Raw genomic sequence first — 23,876 nt, forward strand, 5'->3', positions numbered from 1 at the left:
GAATGCTCTAATTAATATACATACTATACTACATAATAAAAATTGGCCTTACAAGTTGTAATTTTGCCAAGTGGATGTAACAAAATGTAGTAATTGTTTTTAGATAAAAAAATATCTTATTTGCTCGTCACATTTTCCTCTACTATGCTTTATCCATTCTTTGGATAAAATATAAAAGCTTAATTGTTGCTATCATTTTTTATTTTTACACTTTCTTGACGTGAACTTTTTCTTTTTAATTTAAATTCTTCATTTTTTTTTTCTTTTTACGTTAAGTGACAATTTTATTCCAATAAAATTAATTGTAAATAATTCTCCTTCTCTTCTACCATATATCTAATTTTGAACTTAATAAAAAAAAAAATCTAATTTTGAACTAATTTAATTTTTAAATAATTCCACTTTTGGTATTAGAGTCTTTATTTTATAGAAGAATTTGGAATTAGAGTTCAACTAAAACTCTAGTTGATAGTTGATACGACTTACGAGAGTTAAACCATATTTATCTCCAATTTTTCAAAAGTGATTTATTTATTAGTGTCACGACTCACAGTATCTGATATTTGGCTAAGAAGAGTGAGTGAGTGAGTGAGTGAGTGGGAGAGATGGTGCTATCTCAGAAACTTCACGAAGCCTTCAAAGGCACCGTAGAGAGAATCACAGCTCCCCGCACCGTCTCTGCCCTGAAGGAAAAAGGCGTTCTCAGCATCACCGAATTCATCGTCGCCGGCGATAATCTCGTCTCCAAATGCCCCACCTGGTCTTGGTCAGTCCCTATTTCTATTTTCAATCAAATCAAATCAACGCCAGTACTCTTCATTTGTTTTTTTTTTTGGTTGGTAGGGAATCAGGCGAGCAAAGCAAGATGAAGTCATATTTACCTCCGGAAAAGCAGTTCCTCATCACTAGAAATGGTAAAAAAAAAAAAAAAAAGCATCATCCAAAGATAGAACTCCAATTAAGTAAAGTTAAAGCTGTGAATGCTGTTACTTCTAATTCTGGGATTATCTTTGAAATTGTGCAATATCATTTAAGTATTAAGTAGATTACTTTACCAAAAATAGGACAAGTTTTTCAATGATTCATCACATGCCCTATTAAGTTTTAAACATTAAATTGGTCGCGTCACAACAGGTTCCAAACTAGTTTGGTGGAAAATTTTGTCCGTTATTGCAATTTGAATGTGCTTATAATTTTGTTATTTTTCTCAACAATGTATATACATTTGATAAAGCACTCTTCACTCACCATGATAGGTTCTTGTCAGTGAAATTTTTTTATAGGAAATGTCACTACAACTGTCACTAAAATCTCAGAACGATACAAAAAGAAGTAAAATTTTAAAAAATTAATATCGGTTGCTCCCTTTTTTGTATTAGTGGAAGGGGGGATTCCAAAAAACAGGCATCAATTTACACTCTTTGCTTAGGTCTTCTAATCGTCAATCGGTTATACTTTGTGATTACTAAAGGATTGGAACGCATTTATTTTCTCTGTTCTCGGAAACAATGAGCATTGAGCTATTCATGAACTGTGGGATTTAGAAGCATTAATTTACTATCTTTCATAGAGCAGCAAGTGCAAATCTACTCGTAAACTAAATTGTCTAAGTTATTATTCTTGTAGTGTTGAATTATTATTCAGATTACGTTACAAACATCTGACAATCTGGTAGAGCAATAAGTGTTGGCACCCACTTGAAACATGAAGGACTCACAGAGTTTCCATGCCTAATTATACTGTTTAGACCCATAGCCCCTTTGAATATGCTTGCAGAGCACCTATATTTAAGATTATTGGCATTGCAATCGTAACTTATTTGAGGATGACGTATCGAAAATAAGTTATTGGTGTATCGAAAATAGTTTGGGGCGAATTGCAATGGTTGTGACTTGTGGCACATTTAAATTTAGTAAAAAAAAAAGACCTTTTTTTGTGATCTGAAATGCCCTTATTGATCTCATAAGGCACACAGCGAGATGCAATATTATTACAGAGAAATACAGAGGAGTTTTCTGTACACTTTGATTAATATTGTGTACATGAGATATTGTTGGCAGAACCTGAATATATTACATATTTCACTAGTGGAGAATGAGCAACTTTTCTGCATTTCCTATGCAAACATTCCTTGTCAAATTACTTCATTTGTTTAGATGCCCTTTTTTCTCTCTTCCTCCCCCACCCTCCCTTCCAAATTTTAGTGTCAAAATTTATTAAGAATTAAAAACTTCATTTTCAGTTCCTTGTCTACGAAGGGTTGCATCTTTAGAAGAAGAATATGAAGTTGGAGGTGAAGTGCTAATTGATAATGAAGATAATGATGGTTGGCTGGCAACTCATGGTAACCCAAAAGGTGTGTGTCTAATTGGAGCATGAAATTTTCTGACTTACGTGTACACTTTTGATCTTTGCCTTGTATTTTCTTAGAAAATAATTGTGATGAGGATGATAACTTGCCTTCCATGGAGACCCTTGAAATCAGCAATAAGAATCCTATTCAGTCAATTCCTTCATACTTTGGGGGTGAGGAGGAAGAAGATATTCCAGACATGGCCGAATACGATGAACCTGACAACCTTATTGAAATGGACCCTGTATGTTGTTACAATTCTAACTATTTTCAAAGGCCTGTTAGAATTGCTTGAAATTTTACAGCTTTTTATTTTATTTCTCTTGGATAAATTAGAATCTATTTATGTAGAATTTTTTTTTTAAATCTTTTTGGATAAATTAACATATATATATATTACCACATGAATATCTCATGAAATCAATACTGCAACTTGGTTTGTCTACTCACTAATGTTTCTTGGTTTTCTATACATCGTGCTATAGCTCAAAGGTCTAAATGCTGCTTTCTGGTAATATCTCATATTTGGGGATGTAAACTGTTGTTGGCATGAGGACCTAAGCAGTACAGAAGAGCAATTCATATTGTCGAGTGGATAGTGTAAATTAACAATGAAGAAGAATCTTAACTTTTTCCTCTTTTTGATGGAGGAAAATACTAATAAATACTGTGTACAACTCATGAGATCAAGACAGTGACTCAATTTCATGACGTCTACTAACTAATGTTTTTCGGTTTTCTATACATCGGACTATAGGTCAAGGGTCTAACTGTTTCTTTTTGGTAATATATCCATATTTAGAAATGTAAATCATTTTCAGCAGCAGGGTACACGCTGATGGATAAGAATAATTAACTGTGAAGAGGAATCTTAACTTTTTTTTTTTTTCTTCTGTAATGAGTTAGAATATACATAATAAGCACAGATAGAAATCCTATATATCAGTTTGTCATAAGAAATCCCATCTATCAAGTTTGAAACAACTTTATGGAGAGAAATTGATTATGTTAGATTTTGTGATATGGACATGTTTATGAAGGACGGCCTTTTAAATATAATTCAGAAATTAGTATTTCTACAATAAATGTAGTGGTCTGAATGGCTACAGATTCTGAGGTTTGTTGATCAAAATACTATTTTAAGGATTGTCGAGAATTTGGAATTGAAATAATACAAGACAGTCAAGCTTATTAATAAATCATAGAATTTCCTTCTGCATCAAGTTTGTGTTTGTTTTTGTTTCATGTTATGTGCGCCTGTGTTGAACACATTTTGTTGCTTGGAAACTTCACTTTTCCTTGACATTGAAGAAGAAACTTTTGGCAACATGTATTTTTGTCTGGTCATGGATTTAAACAATGCATCTGTAATTTATTTGTACATCATGTCCTAGTAACAACGTAGGAGGATGAGGGGATAACTTGCTTCTGAAATAGGGGAAAAATGTGTGATTTCTTTATGCTGATGGCCATAAATGATGTATAATGCATGAATACTAATGATGATTTCGTGTGGTAATTGCGCTAGGTTGATGGCTGTAAATAATGTTACTGTTATTGCCATTGAATTGAACATCCATTAGGAGTGTTCTAGTTGTTGTGGTTTTATCATTTATGTCTATATACTCAATGCAGGCAACACTTCGGTCTACATATCTTGTGGCTCAAGAACCTGATGATGATAATATTCTTCGAACCCGAACATATGACATCAGCATCACGTAAGATTAAAGTTTTAAAGTAAAGTTACTTCTTATCACATTTTGGACTTTGAAGTAGAATGTTTTCTTGGAAATCAGTTATATAACCTTAAAGAATCAGTATGGTGGTTTTTTTTATTTTTTATATATATTTTTTTAAATTTAGTTTTTAATTAATTAATTTTTTATACTGAGGCCAAAATAGTTTCTGTAGGTTTCAAAGATTTACTTCTAATTACTTTGCAAATTTCTGATTTCTTATGGGAACTTCTTTAAAGTCAGGACACATGCTTTTCTTGAATGATTCAAGAATCCTTGCTGGAACAGGCAGTAGTAGTTTTGTATCATTTAATTCAATCATGCTGAGACGTGAAGCTAACTTCTTAGGAAATGAGTTTAAAGATTTCTTTTCCTTTTCAAATAATTCTGTTTGTGGGCTTCACTGGGTCCATTTTGCTGCTGGAAACATCCCAGCAATGGTTTTGGAACCAGGCCCTTTTATTACATGACCAGCCCACTCTAAAGGCCTACTGCCCGGGCATATTATAGAGCTATAGGTCGATACACTTCTCACTAAGTCATATTTGGACCACAGCCCATTTTTATATTTTAGCACTTGTTTGGACTTTAATTTCCTTAATCCAGCTTACTAATTCAGCTGCCAAAATGGATTCTTTATGATTTTAAAAGCTTTTGTTTCTACCACCGTGCACCCTTGGCACGATGGTCACTCCACAAGCATAAATGCTTGTGGGGTTTGGGGGGCAAGGGCTGTGGTTCAAGTCTCCAAGAAGAAACTTCACACACATACACTTAGATTAGGTTAGAGTAGAATTTCTATCTGTTATAAAAAAAAAAAGCTTTTGTTTCCTGTTGTTATTGTTGACACATGACTCTGGTCTGATTACTAAAAGTTATTACTTGGGTGTATCTGTTACTTGCATTTGGACACCAAGTTATTACAATTAATGTGGGGATATATGGTGGATTTTTTTTTTTCACTGATGGTTTTCATTATCTTTGCATTTTAACTAAAATCCTTTGTGCTTTTTATATCATCATGATTTGGACCTGATGTTTTGTGTCTCTTTTTTCCCAGGTATGATAAATATTATCAAACACCTCGAGTATGGCTTACCGGATATGATGAGGTTTGTTACTCTAATTTTTCTTATCCTTGTAGCTTATGTATGTTGGATAACTGAAGTAGCAAAGATTTGGTCCATTGATATTCATTTTGCATTGTGACTGGATACCAATCACCTCTCCCAAACCTTGCAAAAGTTGGAGCTTTGTATACTAGGTATGACCTTTATCATGACTACTTGTGCTGAGATTTAACCATGGTATCGGAAGAGCATTAACATGACTTTCACAAATGACGAAGGCATGTTATGTGGCATGAAAGATGGTTTCTCTCAATCTTGTGGCCTAATTTACTTAAGCAACGATTGAAATGCTCTCAGGCCTTCTAAGCTGCCGGAATTTAATAAAAAGAATGAGGAAAATCAAACTGAAGTACAAAATTGAAATGAAATACAGTACTTTGCCATTTATTCATTACTAATCTTTGAATCTTCATTAAATATTTTTTCATATGGAATGCACTGTGCACAAGTTGAACATGCATGTCTTTTTATATATGATTTAAGTTCTGGTCAAGTGTCTGCCAATATGATACTAAAGTATAGTGGTGTTAGTCATAAAATTTCTTTTACTTTAACATTATGCCAAGATGACATGATATATTAACATGTAATTGAACAATTTCCCAAATAATATTTGACTTTGACCAAAATACCAAATTATTTGCACAATTTTCTTTTGTATATGAATTTTATTTGAAACAACTGGCATCTTTTTCATCACCTTCTGAAATCTCTCAGCATTCAGTCACATATGTTCCTCTTTCGGATGATTTTCCAAAATATCTTGCCCTGCACTTGAGATGCACCTTCTTTTTTTTAGTTTTTCCTTTTGAAACAAAAGAAATTTTATTACTATTTGTGTTCAAGGTTTTTTCCTGCATGGTTTACAAACTTTTCTTGATCTTTTTTTCCCAACTTTGAAGTTTTGTTATACTTGAAGTCTAAATCCCCTTTAGTGGTGTATTTTGTTTTTTTAGCTTATCAAAATTGCAAATGCAAAATGACATTTCTTTTTTGGCACATACCACCAGAAGTTTATCATGATGGTAGTGATGAAGCATGTACAGGAAAGTGTAAATGTGTTGATCATTTGAATCATATGCACCAGTATATGCAAAGTCGTGAAATCATAATGAACAAAAAAATAAAAAGGAATCAACCATTTTTCCACATGATTATTTAACTTCATTATTGAGCACTTTCTGGTGTCTTGTGGCAGTCAAGGATGCTTTTGCAACCAGAACTTGTACTTGAAGATGTTAGTCAAGACCATGCACACAAAACGGTGAGTTAAGTCAGTGGAATTGTTTATTTTCTTGTAAATGTTTTGGAGTCCTTTTATGATGTCTACCAAATGATGTATATTGGAAGCCTATGTCTAAGTTTGACAAGAATTCCTAGAACTGATGATGCATCCATTGTATGGTTGGAGAGAAAAATCCTCTTTAGAAGCTGAACACTAAAGTTATGGGTTCATGTTACCCAAGGGCTTTTGGTTTTGTAGGTGTACACTTAAAATTAAATATAACTTTAATGTCTTGAAGCATGTGAATAATCTGAAGAATAGATTTACTGGTCTGTATAGAATTATTATCTTTAACAAATATTTAGGAATGAAATGCCCAACGACATATTACATGGACCAAAGCATATATATTTGATATCAAGTCATTGTTGTAGACCTTTACTAGATATAAATTTAGTCACTCGAAACTTGGACCATATTGAGATGACCTTCTTGCACAAGTAGGAAGCCCTTGAGTAATTATCAATTCATCAAGCCTGTCACCAACACAATATGTTTGTGGTGGCTCCCTAGCTTAAATTCAAAGTCTATTGATTTTTTTTTTTTTTTTAATATTTAGAAATGAGGATATTAATGAGATTTCAGTTGAGTTGTCAACTTAATGGGATCTTGCTTTATTGGGGTCTCTTACTGGCTGTATAGATGACTAAAGCTGTGAACATTACCAATAAAAGCTGTGAAATGCAGTATTGATTTGGAACCTAAGATTTATATCGTATGTGCTCTCTTGGCTCTGTCAATAACTTCAGCTTTATGAGAAAAGTTGTGCTTTGCCTAATTTTTGTGCATTATTTTCCTTGCATGATCGCATTCCTAAGTTTCTCATCTGCTGAAGTATCCGTTTGGCAATATATTCTTATTCTAATTCAATAATGTAAAAGGTAACCATTGAAGACCATCACCACTTGCCTGGAAAGCATGCATCTGTTCATCCATGTCGACATGGAGCCGTGATGAAGAAGATTATTGATGTTCTAATGTCACATGGGGTTGAACCAGAAGTTGACAAGTAAGTTTTCCTCCTTGTATCTGTTATTGGCATATTGAGAATTGATTTGTCCATACTTCTTATAATTAGCATTGTGTCCGACTGGGCTGCCTTGTTGATTACCATCAAAACAGTCATGTAGACAAGTTGATTAATATTTATTGCCTTGTTGTTGACCTAATTGGTGACCTTATGCATGGACCTTGCTACCAGTTGAGCTAAGGCCTAGTCAATTAATTTCTAGGATTTCTTTATTAATATAAATTTGTAATTGGTTAAATATTATTTCCTTTTCCTACTATTAGGGCATTTAATTGCTTTTCTTATGGGTTAGTAGAAATAATATTATGGGCTAGAGTTGTTTCCTTTTCTTTCCTTATTAAGATAAAAACTTTGAAACTCTATTTAAAGAATCTAAAGTGTGGTATTACTTACAATTTACTTGAATTAAAAAGATTTTTAGTTGGAATTTTTTTCAATGGTATGGTGCTAACTTCAGCTAACCTTAGGTGTTGATTCCTATTTTTGTTCTTTTCCTTATTTGGTGCTGATTCCACACAAGCTTAGATGCTCATTCCTAGTTTTTTAAATTTTCTATTCTTGTTGATTCTCAATCCCCTTGAGAATTTGTGCTGCATCATTTTTGGTATCAAAACAAAATTTGATTGTGGTATTCAAGTATTATTGTGGGTCACAACAAAATTACAGCCACAACCCTATTTCTATCGGCCAAAATAATCATTGTTACCATCCTCAGACAAAACCCAAACCACCTAAGGTTATATACCTGATTGAAACCTATAAGCTGTACCTAAAAAAGAAGAGCAGAAAATATCCCAATGTTTTTGATAGTTACAATGGGAGAGGGGGGATTTGAACATGGACATCTTTGTTGGAAACACTAGGAGGTGCTAATTGAGCTACAAGATTCTTGGCAGAATACCCAAATTACACACACTGTTGATAGCCAGGAAAAAAAGAAAAGAAATGAAAAACATTTGTTGTCACATTTCCCTCCCTACCCATTGGAAAGTCACCACCGACAAGCCCATTACCCCACCCATAGCAAATCACAAGCCGCAACTATAAAGACTGATTACCCAACACCACCACCACCACCACCACCACCAAAGCACACCCTACCAGCCCACATGATCAAATCAACAGGGGGATCTATCGGTCTCATGCTTGATCTTCATCTTAGAGTGGCATCACATAGGCTTGTTAGCTTTGCTGTGTGACTGCGCCACTTGCCTTGATTGCCAAATCATTGTCACAGACGATTCCAATCGCCATTCACTAGCCTCCAAACACTAGTGAATCAACTTCAAGCTCTTTTGGTTACCACATGTCACTGCATTCTCCTTTTTCTCCACTTGTGTCACATCGCCATAGGATGTTCATGGAAATGAAGAAGCGATGTTGTCATGTGTTGTGCTGACTGAGGATTGATCATGAATGAACTCTGCTGCTGAGTGTAGAGAGTTTTTAAGATTTAGTAGTGAGGGTTTGGTTGAAATCAGGTGAAGCAAAAGGCAGAGAAAAAAAAAGTAAGTATTTGATAAATTGTGTAAGCCTGGGCACATGATGCTTCGTCAACCTGATCCATTAAAGAAAATAATTCTGGAAGCCCATCGGGATTGATTAGGCCACATGAGAACTGGCCAATAAAATGAGTTTCAGCCCATCAAGGCCCACATCCTAGTGTCCTGTACTCGTGATTTAGTAGTCTCATCAACCTCTAGATCGGCCCAGAGCTTGAAAAAGTCAGGTCAACATAGATTCTCATTAGAATTCTTTGTTGATATTATTCTAATGTACAATGGTGATATTGGAGGCACCTACATTGATGGTCATCAAGACCCAGGGAAGTTCACCACTTTTCTATGTAGGATGTGCGATTCTTTGATTAGGAATAATTTGGAATAGGTGCATTCTTGACATTTTGTATTCCAATATCCCAAATAGCAAGAGATAAACTACCATTTGTCCAAAAAGTTCACACTGTTAGAAAATGGTAATTTAATTATTTAACTATTATTCTAACACTCTTCATGTGTGGGCCTAGACGTCCTCTCAATAAGTGGGGTCTAGCTCATAATTTTTATTTATTTATTTATTTATTTATATATTTTAAAATGGGAGGTAGAGTGGAGACAAGGTTTGAGCTCATGACTGCTTGCTCTGATTCCATGATAAAGTACTGCTCGTCCCAAACGTTTAACCTGTTAGGAAAGGGAAAATTTAATCATTTAACAATTCTTCTAACACTAAGGAACCAGATCATATGAGGTGGAATTTTACAGTAATGGAAGGTTTGATGCTAGGTCTTATTAGAGCCTTTGAGAGGTTCTTGTGATGGTTATTTCTCCTGGAAAAGCATTTGAAGTGTTTTGGCTCCAAAAAGAGTTGCTTTCTTCATGTGGACAAGAACATAGGGGGAAGGTATTAACTTGTGATAGTTTCATGAAGAGAGGAATTCCTATGGTAGAAATGGTGTTGCATGTGTAGGTGTAGCGGTGGATCTAATACTGTTTGTTGTTGCATTATAACACAACTTATGAATTATGAACTTTTTTTTTTGGTGTTAGGGGCTCTTTTGGTAATCCTAAAAGTGTGTTCGAGTGTCTAAGTGGATGGAGGAACTGGTTTGTCAAACACTCCCCCATTGTTTGGAATTTGACTCTCTTATGTCTAATGTGGACAGTTTGGAGAGAGAGAAATCAGTGTAGTTTTGAAGATGTGGAGCCCTCATTTGTTCATTTAAAATCTTCTTTTATAATAACATTGTTCAAATGGTATTGTGTATCAAGTCATAGAGAAATCCATTCTATTATTGATTCTATTCATTCTCTTTCCTTTTGATTATAATCCTCAATTAGGACCGTTCCTTGTTTAAGCATGGGATAGTTCCTTTTCATCAATAAAAATTTCATTACTTAACACCCCCCCCCCTCCCCACCCTCCCCCCACCAAAAAAAAAAAAAAAAAAAAAAAAGAAAGAGAAAATTTCAAAACAGTAACAGTATAGTGGCATTATGGGATAGACAGAGTATGTTACTAGTTTTGTTTTATTTTTTTTTAAACTGTCAAAAGAAAATGATATTATCAAACCTTTGATGTCATTTGGTATAATTAATTCAATAATAATGGTTGTTTAAGGGGTTCATTCTTTTTATGGGTAGTGGGCAGCTGCATAGGGTTGGATTCTTACTATCAGTAACCTTGTTAAGAGGGGACTTCCCCATGTTAATTGGTACTGCATGTGTCGCTGTGATGGGGAAATTGTGGATCATCTTTTGCTTCACTGTGAGTTTGCTCATATGTTGCAGAGTGAAGTTTTCCTAATATTTAGGATTCAATGGGTGATGTTGGAAAATGTAACATCTCTTTGTATGGGTGGAGGAACTGGTTGGGGAAGCATTTCTCATATGTTTGAAATTTGCTACCAGCATGTCTGAAGTGGTTAGTTTGGCGGGAACGTAACAACTGCACTTTTGAGGATTTTGTGAAACCTATTGATCATTTGAAGTCCTTGCTAATGCCGGACTTTGTTTGATTGGTCTTGGACTTGGAGTTTTACAGAGTGTACTTCCATTTCTGATTTCTTACACTCTGTTAGAATTTCTATTTGATTTGCTTGTAATTGCTTTAAGAACTATGTGTTCATCATCATGAACATAGAGTACTTTTCTTTATCAATAAAATTTCTATTACTTATTAAAAAAAAAAGAAAAAAGAATGGTTTCCAAGAGCCTAGTAGCCCAATGGATACCTTTTAGTATTTTCAATGGAGATATTTAGGGTTAAAATACCCCCTCTCCTAACTATCAAATTATCAAAAAGAATGGTTAAATGGGGTGTTCAGTATGCTTGCAATGGTTTTCTGTTGATCATTCTTGCTAGTGTATTTAAATGTTTGTAGACAAAATAAAATGTGACATTAGGTAGTTTTCTAGAAAAGCTAGTCTGAAACATTTAGAGTTGTTATGTCTCGGCTTCTGGACCCCCTCTTATTTGCAAATTAATTGATGTCAATGGTTAGCTTGTCATCTATGTATGTTTTGGTTTTCAATCTTCCCATTTTTTCTTTAAACCTCTGGATATTTTATTTTTTATTTTTATATCACTTATGTTTTCAGGTACCTCTTCTTATTCCTGAAGTTTGTGGCATCTGTAATTCCAACAATCGAATATGATTACACCCTAGACTTTGATCTTGGTAGATCAAGCAATTGATGAGAGGTAAATCCTATCTTTATCTTAATTTCCCCCTTTCTCTATGTTCTACAAATGAATTTAAGAAGTAATGTTAAGTCTCTATTATGATTGGTGATTATAGAATATAATTTTGATTAGACATAACTGTTATTTGTATTCCCTCATTAATGTATGGTTGTACTTTCAGGGAGAAGTTATAACTAAGTGCTGGCTAAAGAAAAATTACCATTTTATATATATACATACACATATATTCATTACTATTCTTGTATTCCCACCCTGTGAACATAACATGCATATTGGCTAAACAACGTATCGATGAAAGCTAATCTTAGTTGAACTCAAATTACTAATCCTTTAAAGTAGTCTAAACTAATCCAAATACATAATGATAAAGATAAAAGATAATCCCCTCATTTGGTTTTTGTGCCAACTCCCTCGAGGGGGGAGAGACTTGACCTTGTCGAGTAAAGCTCTCAATGATCAAGCAACATCAAATGAACCTTCATCATCTATCCACAGGTTGATTGGGTCAGCACGATATTTCTTTCGATGCCCGTAGGTACGTGTGATTGGAGGTCAAGATGGGGTAGAAGTGAGTGCATCTAAGTAATCCATATGCTCTAGGAGATTGGGATCAAGCTGCTGTAGGATGTAGCTCCTCTCTAGTAATCCATGTGCAATCGGACTCTATTCGTCCTTGCCAACAAACCAAGAAGTGTTAGACAGCTCCATCCGTGGTGAAAATAGTTTGCTCATCCAAAATTACATCACTAATATCTTTATGTACTTGTTGAAAAATAGGTGGTGTAAGGTTGGGCTAGGGTTGGCCAATGGAATAGGGAAATGATCCTCAAAAGGATCATTTGGGAAAAATGTTGGACCTTTAAAAGTAATTAAATCCTCTATTAAAGGTGGAACTAATGCCATAATCAGATGGAATATCTATGAAATATGCATTAGGTCCAATTTGCTTAAATACCTTGAATGGACCTAACGGCCTGCAGTTTCTTGACGATTCCTAAAGGATATCGTTTAGGCCTGATTTGAATCATGATGTAATCCCCTAAATTGAAATTTAAATGGTGTCGATGTGAATCAAATCGAGTTTTATATTTAATATTACTAGCATGAATTTGATTGTTGATGTCTATATGGAACTCGTGCATGTGATTGACAAACTCTACTGTAGACTCAAAAACCCTAGCATGTGGTGACTTAGGGAGAACTTGCCTTACTTCACACAATCAGTGATTGGTGCCATGATTGTACTGAATCCACGTATGAAGCAACGATAAAAGTTTGTGAGCTCATGGAAACTTTGAATTTCATGGATGTTTTTGGGCTCATGCCATTCCACTATTATGGCTTTAAGCTTCTATGGGTCAACAGACACTTCCTCAGATGAGACCACAAACCTAAGAAAATGACTATTAATAAAGAAAGAACACTTCCTGAGGTTTGCATTCAATTTCAAGCTTTATCTCCTTAGAGTGGAACACTTCACCTCAACTGGCTAAGCATCGCAAGCAAACTTGCCCCTCTCTTATCTTTGCCTAATATAAATAGTCTCTGCCCAAACTAGATGAATGTCGCATGGAAAAGTGGAGTTTAGCATATTTGAAGTCTAATTGTCCATTAGTTTTCTGATTCCCAATGGGGGGGGGGGGGTACGTAGCTTTCACTTTTGAGTCTAAATCTTTTCAACTAGTTGTAGAGGAAGGGGGTCGTTTTTTCTTATTAAGGATTTTTGAGAGGGGCAAGTTTGCCATGAGATCAGTTTTCATGAGCAAGAATGCAGCCCATTGGTTAATGTTTTGCATTGAACACCTTGTTGTTGGGAAGAGCTTCTAGCAGTTTTTCACTCTTAGAGAGGGTGACACTGCCTTCACTCTCCAATGGTGTTCCAACTCCTCAGGCCAGTTCTTGCTGTTATCTGAACTCAAAGCTGGTGGGACTAGGAGATCGATTATTATACCGGAAGGCAAAGAGAGATACGGTTAGAGGGTGTTTGGTCTAGAACTAAGGAAATTGTTGTTTCCTTCTCATTATGCAGTGGGTGGAAATGGTCCTCCTAAATTCATTCCTCAGGTGCGGAAGTATAACATGGAGGACCAAAACTCTAGAACTTTTGCTGAAGTTGTGCAAGGCATTCATGGAAGAACTGAGGTTAGAAAGCAGCTGTCACATTTTGGACCCACAGCCAAAGAGAAGCTAATACAGCTGGGAAAGGAGAAAAAGAGGGAGAATCTGAAACTCTCAGGTGCAAAAATGGGGGAAATTCCAGTGAGCAAGTTTGAAAGGTTGGGGGTGGTGGGAAGGATTTGGAGGGAGCAACGGTTGAGTGAGGTGGCTGAGGTGGGTAAGCAGAAGCTGGCAGATACTAGGTTACATTTTCCAAGCCTTTTGAATTCAAAAGCTGATGAAAAGGGGAAGAAGTCTGATTTTAGGAGATCTTGTTGGTCAGGGAGAGGTCTTGTCATAGAGGTTGATGGGATAGGGAGGAGACGGGTCTCTTGGGTTAGAAAGAAAGGGGGAGTTTCAAAGATCAGAGGGATGGCACGTGAAGTGGAACGGGAATGCATCTCTGATGCTTCTAAGGTCCTTAATTGGGCTCCTCAAGGAACCAAACAGGAAGCTCTTAGGCCAGGTTTGGGCCGTGGAACAAGCCCTGTGATGGGTTCTTTTTGCTCAGGCCCAAGTTTCTCTGATTTGGGTGAGAGCTCTATGGCTGGGGAAGGTAAATCAACCCAGGTTCTGGCTATTGAGGCTTGCCCCAAGGCTCGTCAGCAAGGAGCGTCGGACCGGAGCGCGATGCCTCTGGTGGTGGCCGATGGCCCCTTCGTCGCCGGTTCCAGCTCCGACGACCTCTTGGAGCAACCGGGAAGGGACGCTGGTCTCCCCACTGTCGAGACTGGGTCCGTTGAGCGTGGAGAGTGTGAACACGTTGGATATTTCTAGATGGGAGAAGAACAGACTTCCTGGGTTTAGTAAACTGGTGGGGCTGCCTTTGTGCAGGCATGAGAACTTATGTATTGCATTGTTACAAAAGATTGAGAGGGAGACAGAGGCTGCCAAAGAGTAGAACAGGAAAGCTACTGCTACAAGAAAAGTTGTCATTTTTAAGGAGAAAGGGATGAGGGAACTGAGGAATTTGCAATCTTCGGTTAATTATGATGGTAGGCAGCGTGCTGGCTGCTGAGTTTTTGGTCAGTTGGGATTGTATTGTCTTTATGAATTTGAAGATTCTTTCTTGGAATGTTAGGGGTCTGAATGACGGTCGGAAACGTTTGATAGTGAAAAATTTATTGCGTGATTGGAAGTGCGACATAATTTGCCTTCAAGAAACTAAACTTGCTGGCCTGGACAGATAGTTGGTTGGTAGCTTATGGAGTTGTCCTTTTATGGATTGGGTGGCATTAGATGCTGTCCAGACGGCGGGTGGGGTTTTGTTGATGTGGGATAGGAGGGTCTTAGAGAGGTCGGAGTGTTTGGTGGGTTCTTTCTCTGTGTCTGTTTGGTGGCGTGGGGTGGGGGACGGATTCACTTGGGCGTGTTCGGGTGTTTATGGCCCAATTGACAATAATGAGAGGGGTCTAATGTGGGACGAGTTGGCTGGTGTTCAGCATTATTGGAATGTCCCTTGGTGTTGCATCGGGGATTTTAATATTGTTCGCTTCCCTAGTGAACGGTTGGGTTATTCTTGTCTTACTCCGGCCATGGAAATATTTTCGGAGTTCATTGGCGATCTTAATTTGATTGACTTGCCTCCGGAGGGTGGAAGATATACTTGGTCTAGCGGTTCAAATCAGCCCTCGATGTCTAGGATAGACAGAGTTTTGGTGTCTCATGATTGGGAGGAGCACTTCCCGGATGTGACCCAACGGATTTTACCTCGTCCTGTTTCAGATCATTTCCCAATTCTTGTGGAGGTAGAGGGAATAGCGAGGGGTAAAAGTCCGTTTAGGTTTGAGAATATGTGGCTTAAGTCGGATGGGTTTATTGATAGAGTTCATTCTTGGTGGAATCGTCATTTCTTCTCTAGTACTCCTAGCTTTGTGTTTGCCAAAAAGCTGAAGGCTTTGAAAGAGGATATCATTCAGTGGAACCGGCTGGAGTTTGGTCGTGTGGGGCGCAAAAAGTCTCATTTATTAGAGGCTCTGAAATCCTTTGATGCCAAAGAAGGGGAATTTGGCCTCTCTGATGCTGAGGCTTGTGAGAGAGATGTGGTGAGATCTGAAGTTAAGAATCTTCTCTCTTTGGAAGAAATCTCATGGAGACAGAAATCAAAGATGTTATGGATTAAGGAAGGAGATAATAATACTAAATTTTTCCATAGGATGGCAAATTCCCGCAGAAGGTATAATAATCTGAGTATTTTGGAGGTGGATTAGGTGATTTATGAGGAGGAATCCGAGGTGGCTGCCCAGGTAGTAAACTTTTATAAAAATTTGTATCAAGAGACGGAGGAGTGGAGGCCTTTTGTGGAAGGTTTGGAGTTTGACCAGATAGATGGGTCAGAGAGGGGTTGGCTTGAAAGGAGGTTTGAGAAGGAGGAAATTCTTCTAGCCGTTAACGAGTTGGCCGGAGATAAAGCTCTAGGTCCAGACGGCTTCTCTATGGCCTTTTTCCACCATTGCTGGAGAGTGGTGGAAAGGGATGTCCTAGCAGTTTTTGAGGAGTTCTATCAACATAGTAAGTTTGAGAAATCTTTGAATGTTACCTTCTTAGTTCTTATTCCTAAGAAGAATGATGGTTCCAATATTCGAGATTTCAGGCCTATTAGCTTGGTGGGGAGCTTGTACAAGATCTTGTCTAAGGTTTTGGCGAATCGTTTGAAACTGGTTTTAGATTACCTGATTTCTGAGACTCAGAATAGTTTTGTGGGAGGAAGACAGATTCTTGACTCAGTTCTTATTGCCAATGAGTGTGTTGATAGTCGAGTGAAGAGTAAGATCCCGGGGGTTATTTGTAAGCTAGACATTGAGAAAGCTTACGATCATGTGAATTGGGAGGCTCTTCTAGACCTTCTGAAGAGAATGGGCTTCAGGGAGAAGTGGGTTAGATGGATCCGCACCTGTATTTCGACGGTCCAGTTTTCTATTTTGATTAATGGGGCTCTAGTTGACTTTTTAGGGAGCACGAGGGGTCTGAGACAAGGGGATCCGCTATCTCTAATGTTATTTCTAGTCATGATGGAGGTCTTAAGTAGGATGTTGAAAAGAGTTGAAGGTGCTGGCCTGATTAGGGGTTTCAAGGCTGTTGGTAGACGGGGTGTAGGGGAATATGTCTCGCACCTTCTATTTGCGGATGATACTATTTTGTTTTGTGATGCGGAAGTGGAGCAGATCCTTCATGTGCGGATGCTTCTCCTTTGTTTTTAGGCTGTGACTGGTTTGAAGGTTAATGTCCTTAAGAGTGAGATGGTTCCAGTAGGGGAGGTTAATAATATTCATGCCTTGGCAGAGATTTTGGGTTGCCGGATTGGGTCCTTGCCTATGACCTACCTTGGTATGCCGTTGGGGGCTTCTCATAAGTCCCCTTCTATTTGGAATCCTATTTTGGAGAAGATTAATCGGAGGTTGGCCGGGTGGAAGAGGTTGTATTTGTCAAAAGGTGGAAGATTGACGCTACTCAAGAGTACGCTTTCCAGCCTTCCTACTTACTATTTATCTCTCTTCACCATTCCGTCGCATGTGGCTAATAAAATTGAGAAGATTCAGAGGGACTTCCTGTGGGGGGAGTCGAAGGTTCATTTGGTGGGGTGGGATAAGGTGTGTGCTCCTAAGGTTAATGGTGGCTTGGGTATTAGGAAACTAACTACCTTTAATAAAGCTTTACTTGGGAAGTGGTTATGGCGGTTTGGGGTTGAGGAGACTCGTCTTTGGAGGAGGGTTGTAGCTTTGAAGTTTGGGGAAGAGTGGGGGGGTTGGTCTTCCAAGTTGGGTAGGGGTGTTCATGGGTGTGGTTTATGGAGAAGTATCCGAAAAGGTTGGGAGGTTTTTAGCAAGTTTTTCCGGTTTGAGATAGGGGTGGGGGATAGAGTGAAGTTTTGGACAGATCAGTGGTGTGGGGACTCTCCACTCCATCTTTCCTTTCCGGTTGTGTATGGGATTGTTTCTAATAGAGAGGCTTTTGTGGCCTCGTCTCTCGAAAGATTGGGGACCGAGGCTCGTAGAAGTTGGAAGGTTCCTTTTCTTAGGGATCCTAATGATTGGGAGATGGGAGAGGTGGAGGATTTTCTCCATACCTTGGATTCTTGTTTACCTCACTCCGAGCAAGGAGACCGCATGATTTGGAAATTGTCGAAGAAGGGGGATTTCAACATTCGCTCCTTTTATGACAAGCTTCGAAGTCCCTCTCCTTTTACTTTTCCTTGGAAAGGTATTTGGAAGGTTAAGGCCCCTACGCACGTCTCTTTCTTTGTTTGGACTGCTGCTTGGGAGAAGATTCTTACAGGGGACACTTTGCGGCGTAGAGGCTTTGAGCTGGTTGATTGGTGTATTATGTGTCGTTGCAATGGGGAGACGGTGAACCATTTGCTTCTCCATTGTGAAAAAGCTTATAAGTTGTGGAGCTTGATTTTCAGATCTTTCGGGATTTCTTGGGTCTTGCCTAGATCGGTTGCAGATTTGCTCTTCAGTTGGTGGAACTGGTTTGGAAAGCACTCTTCTAGCATTTGGAATGTAGCTCCGTTGTGCCTAATGTGATGTATTTGGAGGGAGCGAAATTGGCGAACTTTTGAGAACAGGGACAAATCCGATGACCAGTTGCTCGCTTATTTTTGTGGTTCTCTTTTTGATTGGTCTAGGGTTTGGGGACTCACCTCTAGTGATTCTCTCCCTTTGTTCCTTTGTTCTCCCTTTGTATTTAGTTCTTTGCTGTTTTCTGCTTGTTTTCTTGTTTTCTTTTCTTTTTCTGTTTGTTTCTCTCTCTGTATTGTCTGCTCTGCCTCTGTTTTCATGAGGTAGATTTTTGAATATACTTCTTTATTACTTATCAAAAAAAAACACTGGTCTTTATAATCTACCTATACCACATCGCCCTTGGGAAGATAAAAACATGGATTTCATACTAGGTCTTCCTCACACCCTTAGAAAGTACAATTCCATTCTCGTATTGATAGATAGATTCTTTAAAATGGCTCATTTCATCCCATGCTCCAAAACTTTTAATGTGTCTAAGGTTGCAATCTTTTCTTTGATGAGATTGTCAAATTATATGGCTTCCTAAACCGTTGTATCAAATAGAGATGTTAGGTTCATGAGCTACTTTTGGAAAACTGTTTGGTGTATGTTAAGGACGTAATTGGAATTCTCTACCACATGCCATTCCTAGCACTTGGATTACACGTAATTGGAATTCTCTAGCACTTGGATTACTTGGATGCACTCATTGTTACCCCCATCTCGACCTCTGATCACACGTACCTACGAGCATTGCAAGAAACAATGTGTTGACCTAGTCAACCAATGGATAGATGATGGAGGTTCATTTGATGTATTGTGAGCTTTACTCGATAGAGTCAAGTCTCTCCCACCCTGGGGTCCCATCTTCCTTTCTTTCATCCATTCCCAATTTTTCTCCCATCTTCCCTTTCTTCAACTATTCCCATTTTCCACTTCTTCCTTTTGACTTCCTTGCTGCCATATGTAGTTTCTAGATATTCTAACCAACAAATAGCCAAAGCCCTGACCCTTGAAAATAAAAATAAAAAGTCATTATACATCTAAACCTTGAATTGACTTCACTCTTTGGATTTGATCGAGGAAGAGAGAGGGAAGCATCACTGAGTAAGATGAAAAAAGGCATTAGTGAAAAACTAAAAGATGCTTTATATTTACTCAACTATCCTCTCTTGCCAACATTTACAATAAAACTAATGTCTTGAAACACATTTTCATTTACAAAAGAAATTATGTCCTTAAGATATTATTTCATTTAAAATAGAAATCATGTATTCAAGAAAAAGATTAAATTCTATAAGGATGTGGTTAAACCCTTTGGTTTACACCCTAAAATAAGGACATGCCACATCATCATATTACTAAAACATAAATACATCGGATCACACCGGATGACATCTCAATAGACACCATATTTCAGGTTTAAAGTAAAACACTAATGTGGTGTAATTATGTATGGTGAGATGTATTGAATTTTTAGTAAAATGCTGATATGATAATCTCTTATTGGATGATGTAAAATATGAGTTTTAGACCCCATCCTTACCAATCCGAACTTTCAAGAAATGGTTTTTATTGTGAAATTGTGTCTTTTGCAAATGTGGCAATGTTGCCAACTTGCCATATGTGTAACTACCAACTCTACCTAAAATCATGTATTTTGGTGACAATTTCAAAAGTACCATATTTGGTGAAAAAGTTTCAAATATACTGTACTTTTAGGAGTAGTTTTTTAAAATGCAATTTTTTGCTAAAAGACTCCAACACCTTTTTGCTTATTTTTCTCAAATGAAGAAAACCCAAGAAAATCTCTCCCTCTCTCTCCATTGCACTCTTCTCTTCCAACAACCATATTTTTGTAAGGCAATATTCATGCAAATTGTGATTGTTTTAGGGTTATTAGGGACATTGCACTTGAGTAAGTTAACATAGTGTAGACACTCAATTTCGCACCCATAATTTAACCTTGGAAGATAACAAAATGGTCATTTTATGTATCAAAAAATCATGGTTGCATTTTAGTTATTAACTCATTCATCATATAGCATGAAAATGATCTTGAGGTTCCAACGGTCACAACAATGTTTTCCGTTTCCAAATTGGACAATCGGATTAAAAGATATCATAAGATCAAGTTTCAACAGTTTGCATGCATTCATTCTGGTGAAACCTATCGCATATGATTGATTTGAATTAATTTTAATTGGTTGTTAATTAAAATTAATTAAATGAATTTTTGTGATTGATGAAATATTTTTATTGAAGTGTGATTTGAGGCATTGGAATAAAAGAAATAAGTTGATAATATTAAATTTGGACTGATAATTAGATTTTTGGGATAATTATTTTAAAAATCCTAATTATCACTTTGGGATGATGTTTATCATGAAAATAACTCTAAACTTTGTCCAAATACAGTTTTAGACTTGGAAAACACTTCAAAAACTTGTTAATAAAGTAGTAGTTTTCAGATTCACGTTGCAGGACACTTTTGGCATAGTAAACATCAAAATTCGGACTAGGCTATTTCTGGCAAAGTTGTAGGGCATCGAATTTTCCTTCAGTTGTCAAAATTTCAGCTCAATCCGAATTTTGAGTATAGAGATATGGTCAAAATCTTGAAACGTATTCAGATCTGAAAATTCAGCTCAATTCTTATCCAAATCCTTTTTTTTTTTTTTTGGATTTTTCCCTACATTTTTTTGCTTATTTATTAAGCTGATCTGACTTATTTTTTAAGCAATTAACACTTTATAGAGGAAAATACGCAAAATTTAGCACTTTCTTCCCCTAATGTAAAAGAACCTCTTGAAGTTCTTTAGAACGTCTGATCCTCACTAGACCAGAAACTTCTAAAGATCATTCCCTTCAAGATTTTATTTTCTGTTAGTAAGCATTCTTTATATCATATAATCATCATGTAGGAAAATTAATCATGGCAGCATGAGCATGAGAAGCAATCATGTGAACAATCTTAATGAGCATACAAAGAAATCATATGAACAATCAAAGCATGTGAAGAAAATTAAAACCTACTAACCTGCATGAATGAATGAAAACAAGGGAGATTTCTTTAGAAATTAGAGAGAAGAGATCTTTCTAAGGTCTAAAAAAGGCTCATTAACACAGAAGAAAATCTTGAAGAGAATGATCTCTAGAAGTTTTTGGTCTAGCGAAGATCATAAGTTTTAAAAGATTTCAATAGGTTTTTTTTATGTTAGGGGAAAAGGGTGTTGAATTTTGGGTATTTTTTCTATTTATAGAGGTGTTAATTGCTTAAAAAAAAAAGTCAGATCAGCTTAAAAAATAAGCAAAAAAATGTAGGAGGAAAATCCTTTGAAAAAAAGAAAAGAAAAAAAGAGAGACTTGGATAAGAATTGTGCTGGATTTTCAAATCTGAACACATTTCAGTATTTTGACCATATGTCTCTACTCAAAATTTGTATTGAGCTGAAATTTTGATAGCTGAAGGAAAATTCAATTCCCTACAACTTTGCTAGAAATAGCCTAGTCCAAATTTTGATGTTTACTATGCCAAAATTGTCCTGAAATGTGAATCTGAAAATTGATACTTGATTAACTCGGTTTTGAAGTGTTTTCCAAGTCTAAAATTGTATTTGGACGAATTTCAGAGCTATTTTCATGATAAACTTCATCCCAATGTGATAATTAGGATTTTTAAAATAATTATTTTTAAAGATAATTATGCCAAAAATCTAATTATTAGTCTAAATTTAATATTATCAACTTATTTCTTTTATTCCTATGCAACAAATCACACTTTAATAAAAATATTCCACCAATCACAAAAATTCATTTAATTAACAACCAATCAAAATTAATCATAAGTGATAGGTTTTATCCAAATGAATGCATGCAGACCGTTGAAACTTAATCTTACGTTATCTTTTGATCCGACTGTCCGATTTGGAAATCGAACGCATCGTTGTGATCACTGGAACCTCAAGATCATTTTCATGCGGTATGATGAATGAATTAATGACTAAAATGCAACCATGATTTTTAGGTACATGAAATGGTCATTTTCAATTGAGGGATGAAGTGAAATGATAGTGGAAGTTCAAGGTTTTGATTGAAATAATTGGAAACTCAAGATCGAATTTGTTACCAATCTTAAATTCTAGGAGGAATTAAATTTTGATAATAATGATGACCATATCATGGTATTGATAGTAATAATGATATATATATATATATATATATATATAGTTTGGTAATATGATAATGCAACAACAATCTTAAAAGGCTGGGAAAGTAACAGAATGGCCGAAGTGATATACAGGTATACCATGTCAATGTATATTGATTCACGTGTGGAAGTCCCCATACTTTCTTTTTTTCATATATTCAGTGCCACATGATTTTGTTGTTTGTAAATTAGTTAATTGTGTTCTTGATGTCTGACATCTTTTTGATTCAATGTTTTTAATGTGGGAATGATATGTCTTGCCAGATTGAAGCCACAGGTTTAATGTATAATGCAAGCAGAAATCAGTCAACTGTCTCTGTTTATTAGTAATTTATGCTAGACTGACCACAGTTGTGGAATCTGTTCTGTAATTATTGTTGTACAGTTTTCTTTATATTAAAGGGAGACAATCGCTTATTGAAGCTGTCTATAGTTGGCATGCCCTACTCAATAAGCCAGGGTTGAAGTTGAGTTGCTCATTATTGGCATAACAAAGCTGTTTTATTTAATAAATAGAACTCAAAAGAGTTCAGACGTGAATATATGGTTTTTTTTTTCTCCCCCTGCTTTTCTTTTCTTTGACTGACTTGGGAAAAAAGGGGGTGTGGGCGACTCTGCACAGACTACAAAGTCACAACAAAAACACCCCAACCCTTTTTTATGGGAAGCAGGAAAATATACCAATATAGTGGCACCATAAATTTTCTTTTCCTCCCCTCATATTTAGCACATTCCGGGCCCCTTTCCGTCTCCTCTTCCGTCTTTCTACTCTCCTCTCCTCTCCTTTCCCTTCATTCAAAACATATAGAATATCACAGGAGCAGTAATTCACCTAAGCCACAAAGTAAGCATGCAAGGATCATTTGCACACCCCCAGAATTATGGAAAACTCCAATATATTTTGGATGCTTTGCAAGTTGCAACATAGCAGGAGAAGCCTCTTTAACATATTTTCGTACATGAAACTTCGACATGGACTTCAAAGAATGGCTTAGTGGCTGATACGGTGTATTATTTAACTAACCAGAGCATGATTCTATTCAAGTTCAAGAAACATAAGATAATTCTTAATTTCGAGGAAGAAGCTAACGTTAAATTGGTTCCTGCTTCGTGGATATTTTGTAATCTTTTTGTCCGTGCATCCATTATTAGCTAGCTACTCAGCACATGGCCAATAGATTACAAAGAAAATGAACAAAAAAAAAAGGGGAACTTTTCCACTTCTTATGTAGGATTTTAACAATTTCAATTTTGAAAAAAAAAA

General features: G+C 36.5%; 1 protein-coding gene across 2 annotated transcripts; it reads left to right on the plus strand.

Moving 5' to 3' along the window:
* The first annotated feature begins 463 nt into the window (after positions 1–463).
* LOC115975091 (autophagy-related protein 3-like) lies at positions 464–23,152 on the plus strand. Of its 2 annotated transcripts, none has more exons than XM_031095736.1 (10): positions 464–766; positions 844–914; positions 2,243–2,356; positions 2,431–2,597; positions 3,989–4,074; positions 5,153–5,204; positions 6,421–6,486; positions 7,389–7,516; positions 11,638–11,740; positions 12,239–12,322. In XM_031095736.1, the coding sequence occupies exons 1-9, from the start codon at positions 606–608 to the stop codon at positions 11,732–11,734; spliced, it is 942 nt and encodes a 313-aa protein (XP_030951596.1). In that variant the 5' UTR covers positions 464–605; the 3' UTR covers positions 11,735–11,740; positions 12,239–12,322. The 2 variants fall into 2 exon arrangements, with proteins under 2 accessions (XP_030951596.1, XP_030951594.1); XM_031095734.1 differs by lacking the exon at positions 12,239–12,322 and adding an exon at positions 22,877–23,152 and having other exon boundaries at positions 465–766.
* The last annotated feature ends 724 nt before the right edge of the window (positions 23,153–23,876 follow it).

The sequence above is a fragment of the Quercus lobata genome, chromosome 2 (genome assembly GCF_001633185.2).
Source record: "Quercus lobata isolate SW786 chromosome 2, ValleyOak3.0 Primary Assembly, whole genome shotgun sequence".
NCBI lineage: Eukaryota > Viridiplantae > Streptophyta > Magnoliopsida > Fagales > Fagaceae > Quercus > Quercus lobata.

Coding starts and splice junctions, on each gene's coding strand:
- LOC115975091 (XM_031095736.1), top strand. CDS start 606: ATGGTGCTATCTCAGAAACTTCACGAAGCCTTCAAAGGCACCGTAGAG. Junction 2,357..2,430: donor AACTCATGGTAACCCAAAAG/GTGTGTGTCTAA, acceptor GTATTTTCTTAG/AAAATAATTGTGATGAGGAT. Junction 5,205..6,420: donor GGCTTACCGGATATGATGAG/GTTTGTTACTCT, acceptor GTCTTGTGGCAG/TCAAGGATGCTTTTGCAACC.